Source organism: Cynocephalus volans, chromosome 7, assembly GCF_027409185.1.
Source record: "Cynocephalus volans isolate mCynVol1 chromosome 7, mCynVol1.pri, whole genome shotgun sequence".
Lineage (NCBI taxonomy): Eukaryota > Metazoa > Chordata > Mammalia > Dermoptera > Cynocephalidae > Cynocephalus > Cynocephalus volans.
This window is the reverse complement of record NC_084466.1, coordinates 68,941,110-68,950,194: the sequence shown is the minus strand read 5'-3', so window position 1 is coordinate 68,950,194 and position 9,085 is coordinate 68,941,110. Positions and strand designations below refer to the sequence as shown.

The window sequence follows — 9,085 nt, the reverse complement described above, 5'->3', positions numbered from 1 at the left end:
TGCGGTGTGACTCGCGGAGGAGATTAGTCCCCGGTCATAAACAACCTCTCACTTCCCCTCCCCCGCCCCGGGCCCGCCCGCGCTGGGGCCGGCCTTCCGAGGCCCGAGAACCATCTCCGGCGGGCGCGGGTTCCGAGCCCTCCTCGGGAGGGCAACCGCAGGCTCCGAGCTCTCCCCGGGAAGGCGACTACGGTCTTATCCCCTTCTCCTAATCTAGTGTTTGTTCACCTCACTCAACCCCCCTCATTCGTCCACGGTACAGCGACCTCGGAGGGTGAGCCAAAGCCGATCTTCACTTCCCTTCCCCCGACCCCTATCACCTCCAATAGCCAAGGAGATGCCGGCGGCCCGTACGCGCAGGCTCACAGCCGCGGCCGCCCAGCGCGCGCCGACGCGGCCCCCGCCCCCGCTCCAGCTCCGCGGTCCTTCCCCGGCCCGTCCCGCCCCTTCCCGGAGCCCGCCTCCGCGTCTGCCAGCCCGCCCGCTTGTCCCTGGAGCTCGCTCTCGCGCGCACCTGACGCCCCGCCTCCGCGCCTGCTCAATAACTGTTCCCGGAGCTGGCCTAGAAGCTGCCCCCGCCCCTGAGCTGTTTTAATATGCTAATAAGAGGCTAGGAGCTAGTCAATAGCATAGCAGGGCGGCGAATCACGTGGCTCGGGGACGTGTCAGGGGGCGGAGCCTCTGCAGCCCCTGCCCGAGTTAAAACCGGAGTGTGAGAGAGAAAAGCGCTTCAGTAGCGAGAGGGGCTGAGAAAGTGGTGACACCGCCGGGGTGCGGAGGGAGTCCCTGAAACTTCTCCCAACAGCCCCAGGGCCAATCTCCCCTCAGCCCACTCCCCTCTTCGCCAGCTCCCAGGTCCCCACTCCCTGCTCCGGGGGTGGGGTGGGGAGCCAGGCCCGTCTCCCGCTGGGACACACACAGGGGCCGGGAGCGGGGACGGGATCCCCGAGGCAGGGGGGACAGACCGACAGACGGCCGGGCGCCCGCCCCAGCGGGCAGGCAGGAGGAGGCGGAGGCGGGGGTACGACGGGGAGGACTGGGTCTGGGGAGTTTCCTCTCAACTATCGGGGGAGAAACTCCCCGCAGCCGGAGGAAAGACCCAGACGGTGTTTTCCTCCCGGGGGCCGCGCTCCCCCGCCCCGCGTAGCGGCGGTCGCTGCCGCCGCCACCGGCGCCTCCACCTCTTCCATCTCCTTTTTCTCCACCACCGCGGGCCCCGGTGTCCCCGGCCAGCACTATGCCCATCTTACTGTTCCTGATAGACACGTCTGCCTCTATGAACCAGCGCAGCCATCTGGGCACCACCTACCTGGACACGGCCAAAGGCGCGGTAGAGACCTTCATGAAGGTACCGACTGACCGATCCCGGGCGGCGACCCCGACCCATAGGCCCGCGGGTGGCAGGGTGTGTGTGGGGGGGCACCGGGGGCGGCCGGGCGGGGGTGTCGGGGACCTGACTGCGGGAGCTGCCGGGCTCGGGGACCCCCTCCCCCACCGCGCGGGCGGGCGCTTCTAGCCGGGCTCGGCCCCGGCCCGGGCTCCGGCCCCGGGCGGTGTGTGGGGCGCAATCTGTGTGGGGGGGGTGGCGTGGAGGGGTGGCCGCTGCGTGTGCGGTACTGTGGGGGCGGCGGGGCTGCTGAGCGCCCCTTCTCCGCCTAGTAACCTCGCCTCTGCTTCCCTCTCGCCCGCCCTGTTTCTCCTCCCGTTCCGCAGCTCCGTGCCCGGGACCCTGCCAGCAGAGGAGACAGGTATATGCTGGTCACTTTCGAAGAGCCGCCCTATGCTATCAAGGTAACAGCCTTCGCCCTCCCCCTTCCCTTCCCTGTTCCTTCCTCGCTCGCCCTCCCCGCCCCCCCCATTCACCCTTCATTATGCTCCCCTCCCCCACCAGCTGCGCTCCAGGCGCTGAGGTCTCTTCCCTTGCGGACTCCCACCCCCCTCCCCCGCCCGGGAGCGTCCTGGCGTGGCGCGGAGTCACCCGGCCACCGCCGTCGCCTCCCCGGCTCGGCCCGGCGGCGGCGGCGGCGGCGGCGGCGGCGCTGGCGCTGCGATTAACATGGCCGACATTTCCCCTCCGCGGCGTGAGCGGCAGCAATGAACTGTGGGGGATATTTATTCAAGTTAGCCCCAGTGACAGCCGGGCCCGGCCGCGCCGAGCCCCGGTTTGCATTAAAGGGGAATCGCTCGGTTGGCCAAGGAGCCGGATGGGGGGCTGCGAGGCTCGGGCTTCTCAGATTCGTCCGAAGAGGGCCGCGCGGGCCGGCACGGTGGGACAGCTGTAGGTTAACTTCAGAAGTCCTGCTCTCTTCTGCTTTTCACCAGTACCTTCTCATCCCCACATTTTGGTTTTTAGGTTAGGTAGTAAATTTCCCGGTGAAGTTATAAAGTGTTAAGGCTGTTAACTACCAAAAGGTATCAGAGTAAGTAGGTTTTTTTCTTGGTCACCTTTGGAAGAGTTTCCTCAGCAGTGATACAGTATTAACACGTTAACCAAACCGTACCAACCAAAAGTGAAGCAGTTACTTGCTGAACGTCAGATTATAACGGCTGTCCGTGTGTACATGGCTGAAAAAGATGAAAAAAAAAATTCTTACATTTTTCTTTTCAGGCTGGATGGAAAGAAAACCATGCAACGTTTATGAATGAACTGAAAAACCTTCAGGCTGAAGGACTTACGACTCTTGGCCAATCCCTAAGGACAGCTTTTGATTTATTAAATTTAAATAGATTAGTAACTGGCATAGACAACTATGGGCAGGTAGGTTGAATATTAAGGTGGAAAAGTAGTTGAATTTTCTTTTTGTGGAAAAACAAAGTCTAGTCCAAAAACTATACATCATGAAATGCAGGTGTAAAACTTTTCAGATTTAAATACAATATGCACATAGTACAGAGGTGAAACTCTCAATCTCCTGTATGTGGTTTTACATCCCTCATTTTTTTCCCATTGAAATGCATTTTTATTCAGAATTAGAATCTGAGTTTTTGGCTCTAAAGTTGACATGAATTTGGTTTTAATCCCTTGGAAGTTCACTAAAGATATAAAAGCGGGAAGCATCCTGCCTCACCATACTCAGTTATTCTGAAACTTTACACACAGGCAAGTGTGCAGCTATTGCAATGGCTTAGCGACACCAGTTGATTAGTGGTCTTTATTTCTGTATTAGTCAGTAAAAATGTTAGAGACAATTATTGTTAGTTACATCAGGTTTTAATTTAACCATATTGTATAACCACTCTGAAAGGTAAGAAGAATGCTATAACTAGCTGAGTACATTAGGATTTCTCTTATAGCATACACAATTAGCAACTATTGCAGGAGGAATTCTGAATTAAATGGCAAGTCCAGAGTTTTGTTTTTTAGTATTTAAACTCCAAACCCTTGGAAAAAAGGCTGTTGAAATATGAAAGAATCCTTTTCTGAACCCCCTCAAATCCCTCTGTTGTGTTTGCTTTCATCTATTTGAGGATGAGACAAGAGCTTTAAATCACACAGTGGTTCACTAAGAAATAATACAAGGTGGTCCATTATAACTTTTTATGATATTGTTACCCTGGAAATAAAAAACATTGAAAAATATGTAATGTTACATGTAACAAAGGAATATTATACCCAAGGAGTTCAATTCTTATGTTGGATTGCAAAGCACTAATACCATAATGATATATTTAAATATACGTTGTGTTCTTTTTCCAGGTTCCATAATCCACATTTTTCATGACTTTCACACATTTCAGGGAAATTCTTCCTGTGACTACAACTTTTATTTACTTTATATAGAAGGAAGTGGAATTGTTCCCTTGTTTTAGCAATTTTTATGCTTTTCTTCTTAGGGATAACTATACAGTGCCTAAGCATCTTTGGAAATGGTTGAATTTAGTCCTATAGCATTTAAAGATATACATTGCAATTCAGTCACTATATTGAATTGCACATTCATCATTTAATTAGGTAAATGTGTATTTTCTTACTATGTTGATAATTTTATTATTTTTTTCCCTTCTGTGCTGCTTTATTTTGCAGCTCTCAGTAATTTAGGTAGATTTACCATAAACCTTTTGGTTTGTTTCTGTAATATAATAATTGATTTCTTTCCCTTTCATATTTCTTTGTTTTATGTAGTGCTACATAGTCTTATTGCTAATGACTTTGATCCAGACTTACGTTCAAAGACACATTTGAAACTTGCCATTGTTTGGTTACCTTATTTGGTTGTCAGGTTGTCAGTGTGTAGCAAAACTATTAATTTTCTGTTTTCTGCATCACATTTCATAAGTGGGAAAGGCATTTGGACACATTCAGCTCCTACCACCTATTAAAAAATATTTCTTAGGGTGTTTCCTTAGAAAAACTGCTTGTCACGGAGAGGCTGAGGACATTTGTAACTTAACCCCATATTTTCCTTTTCCTAGTTGCCATCTTCCACCAGAGAACACTTTGGTTTTTGTCAATAAAGCTTACAAAAAGTTTGAGGTTGAAGGTGGTCCTGTTGTGCTGTTACCACTTTGTCCAAGAGAAGATCCTGGAGATTGTGATGTTTTTACATGTTAGGGTTTATTAATTCGACAACAGGGAGGGATAATGCTTCTGAATTATTTTGATGAATAAGTAAGGATGCAAGGAGTAATACTAATGCTTATGTCCTAAATTGGCACATAAAAATGACACTAGCATTAAAATAATTTAAGAAGCCACATTTTTCAAATACAACTGATTATTGGAGTAAAGTTTTCAATTAGAAGAAAACATCTTTGCAGAAGATTTTTTCATAAACTATTTCTCTTGCTGATTTACATTTCCTATTCATGAAAAGGACAAATTATCAGGAATTTTAGATTTATCAAATATTTAGTGCTAAATACCATTCATACGTTTTTTTCTTAGTAAAAGTATTTTGTATCTGCCTGTTTTCTGTGGAATGTCTTAATTCTGTAACCTCAGTGTTTTCATATATACTTATCCTATCATGCTCTGTAGTAGGATCTTTGGAACCCACAGTACTAAATACTTGTATGTAATCTCAGTAGTTAAAGGATATGAGAAAAGGCGAGTTAGACGGACAGAGCTTATCTATTTTATAGAGCATTTAAACAACTTTGTATAATAAGATTCTGAATTATTTTCTTTTTAAATATCTAAATATGGGTTAATGTGTCTATATTTGTATATTTACATAGCTAATCTCCCGCCTCCCACATATATGCACATATGTGATTTTCCATAACCGCTTCCAAGAGTATTAATATCTATATTGCATTTGTTAATTTAGTTACCATACCTACACATAAAATTCCTGAGATATTTATTATCTAGGTTGTTATTAGAATTTGCAGGACATAAGTAAGGTTAAAGTAGCTGAGAAAGAATGATTCTTCATGAATGTTTTCCTCAAGCACTTTGGATAGCCTACTAAAAAATTCTGTGCCTGTAGAAGTCCTTATAAATATTTAATTTTGATAATCAGTACCATTTGCTGATATTTCCAGTCATGGAACAATGTGTAGCCTCTAGTCAGTCTTTTATGACAGTACCTTATTAAATTGCTTATCATTGCAGATAAACTTGATATATTTTTTTCCACATGTGTTCAACAGAGTTTCAGATAATGTTGATCCTTTGAGAGCCACTGAAACTCTAAATCATATCTAAATCTAAATCCTTAATATCTAAAATTAGGGAATCTATAATGTTTTAGATGTCTGATTAAAGTTTTATATGTAGATCAGTTTATTTTGTAATGTTCTAAATCATTCTGTTCTCCATCAGTGCTTTCAACATTGCCTTTTTTTTTTTTTTTTTTAAAGTTAGTTTCCAGTTGGGATTAGCTGCTAAATCTTATTCTTGCCTGCTGTTCATCATTTTTTGTCACTGGCCTGACTGCACACCCCTACTACCCAATATGCTAGTACTGATTAGATTGTTCCAGGACTTAGAATGTTACTTGACTGATTTACTGTGTACCCTCGGGTGAAGATAATCCTTGACCAGTATTCTAAAAGGAAATAAAATATGTGTTTAATTTTCTGAGGATTTCAATGGTGAGTGTTTACCTCATTGAAAATGGTGGCTTTTAGACAAGATCAACTTGAATGATACTTAGGGAGAAGAATTTTAACCAATTTTATTCATCAACATAAAGGTCTATTTGTGAACTTAGCAGATAATACAGGTAGAGTTCTAATACTACTACTTTTTCCCCTTTACCCAAGTAGTACCTATTTAGTACTCAGTACAAAATACAGGCTTCTCTTTTAATGTTGGCAGGAGAAGTAATGAAAACTTGATTCCTGTTTGGCTTTTAGGTTTCCCTTAGGCTACCAACAAATGTATTAATAATAATTTGGTATTTATTAAGCTATAGGCATATTTTCAAATGAAAATAGATTACTATACCTGAACATGAAAATGAACACGAACAAGTGCTGAATAAGAACTGGAAACAGAATGGTGAATGGTATTTTGTAAAATTTTTTAAGTCCCTTTTTAAAAAAATTACTAAATTATGGTAAAAAACACATAACAAAGTTTACCGTCTTAACCATTTTTAAATGTGCAGTTCCGTAGTGTTAAGTGTATTCACATTGTTGTGCGACCAATGTCCAGAACTTTTTCATCTTGCAAAATTAAAACTCTGTACTCATTTAACAGTAACTCCTCATCTCCCAGCACTTTGCAATTGCTATTCCACTTTCTTTTTTAGTGAATTTGACTACTCTGGATACTTCATGTAAGTGGAATCATACAGTATTTATCTTTTTGTGAATATCTTATTTCATTTAGCATAATGTCCTCAAGGTTCATCCATGGTTATAGCGTGTCAAGGATTTTTTTCCTTTTAAGGCTGAGTAATATTCCGTTATATGTATGTATGACATTTTGCTGACCCACTCATCTGTTGGTGGTCACATGGGTGGCTTCCACCTCCTGGCTACTGTGAATAATACTGTGAAGAACATGGGTGTGCAGATATTTCTTTGAGGTCCTGCTTTCAATTCTTTTGGATATAAACCCCAAAGCAGAATTGCTGGGTCATATAATAATTCCATTTTAAATTTTTTGAGAAAGGACCATACTGTTTTCCATAATAGTCGCACCATTTTACATTCCCACCAACAGTGCACAAGGGTTACAGTTTCTCTACCTTGCCAACACTTGTTCTTTTCTGTTTTTTTTTAATCAACCATCCTAATGGGTGTGAGGTGATAACTCATTGTGGTTTTTATTTGCATTTCCCTAATTATTTTGAGCATTTTTTCATAAATTTATTGGCCATTTTTTGCTGTCTTTGGAGAAAGATCTATTCAAGTCCTTTGCCAGTTTTTAAATTCAGTTATTTTTTATCATTGAATTGTAGGAGTTCTTTATGTATTCTGGATGCTGATCCTTTATCAGATTTGCAAATACTGTCTCCCATTCTATGGGTTGCGTTTTCACTCTGTTGACTATATCCTTTGATGCATAGAAGTTTTTAATTTTTGATGTAGTCCATTTTTATCTATTTTTACTTTTGTCACCTGTGATTTTGATGTCATATCCACAAAATCATTGCCAAATCCAATGTCATTGAAGCTTTTCTCCTATGTTTTCTTTTTAAGAGTTTTATTTAGGCCTTTGTTTTGAATTAATTGTTACATATGGTATAAGGTAAGGGTCCAATTTCATTCCTCTGCATGTGGATATCCCATTTCCCCAGCAGCATTTGTTAAAAAGACTGTCCTTCCCTGTTGAATGGTCTTGGCAAGTCCTTGAACTGTTAAGCATCCTAAAAAGTATTTTCAACAATTATTATTGGTGGAGAGAGGGCAGTCAAGCTTGCTTAAACGTTTTTTTCCCCATCTTTGTGGTGTAAAAGAAGAGCAATGGCCAGAAACCTGAGAATTGGAATCCTAATCTTGATCCTGTCGTTGAATCACTGTGTAACATGGGGCAATCACATTATCACCCTGTGCTTCTGCTGCTGCTTATTCCAAATTGGTAAAAACAAAGCCATTGTATCCTCATTATAGAACTGATGAGAGGTTTAGTGTTATAACACAAAGGTTAAGGGTTTGGATCTCCTTAATGGCTAGCCACCAGAAAAAAAAAAAAAAAAAAAAAAAAGTTGATGAGAGGTTTAAATTGGATGATATATTTTAAATGTACTTTAAAAATTATGAAGTGCTCAGTAGACACAAGCATACTTTTTTTCAATAGATTAGTGTACCTCTAGTTTTTTATTTTCCAGCTTTAAGTTTGAAAGTATAAGCTTTGAAATTTGTTACTAGTATATTAAGTATATATTTTTCCTTGGGCTTTGTATTTTGTTCTGGAGAGCAGGTGTGAAAGAAAAGTAATCTGACTTGGCCAAAGTTACCTCAGTGGCAGTTGATAAGCATTGGATAGTGTTTTTAAAAAAATATGTTAAATGAAAATTTGGTTGAGCAGATAAGTCAGAAAGTCATTCTTTTGCAGGAATACTTACATGACAAGAGCATATGCTTTAGGGTTCTTTCAAATAGGGAGCTACCCCTAGTGCGTTTAAGGTGAGATTTATACGAGTTTGATTTACAAGGAACCTTTCAGGAGCATATCTGTTGGGTAAATTGAGATATTTTAATAAGATTTGACTGAGGTCAAAGTAGCATGAAATGGATATGATTTATTTTCTGTTGAGTATTAATATTAATGGTGGTAATATAAATGAAAAGAAATATTTCAAGACCCAGATTTTATTTTCTTTGAAAACACTTGCTATAATATTTCTTTGTTACTTTACATTCTAAATCTTTGTTCTCTGAATCAAAATATTGCCTGGTCATTACCTTTCAAAAGAAAATGAAAAACAGTATCCTAAGGATATCAGTGCATTCCTAATTAGAAATTGTCCAACTACAAAAGGCAGAAATAATAGGTTCTACTTCTTTGTAGAGAATTTTACTTTCTCTTTGTGTAAGAAAATGTCAATAATTATGCATTAAAGTATATACAACTGAAAATTAAAAGACCAGGAATAAATCTAATATCTGAATGAAAGAATTCCACTTATTCAAGTATTTTGAATTGGTTCAGGGTCATTTGTGGTCAGGATTAGCTAAAAGGTTTAGC

At 42.0% G+C, this 9,085-nt stretch overlaps 1 protein-coding gene across 1 annotated transcript in view; it reads left to right on the top strand.

Annotated features, from left to right (window-relative positions):
* Positions 1-744: 744 nt before the first annotated feature.
* Positions 745-9,085, top strand: part of INTS6 (integrator complex subunit 6) — an 88,908-nt gene continuing 80,567 nt past the window's right edge. Inside the window, exons 1-3 of the mRNA XM_063102140.1 lie at positions 745-1,348; positions 1,714-1,791; positions 2,609-2,758. Coding sequence (XP_062958210.1) covers positions 1,238-1,348; positions 1,714-1,791; positions 2,609-2,758 — 339 coding nt within the window. The 5' untranslated portion in view covers positions 745-1,237. The remainder of the gene's footprint in view (positions 1,349-1,713; positions 1,792-2,608; positions 2,759-9,085) is intronic.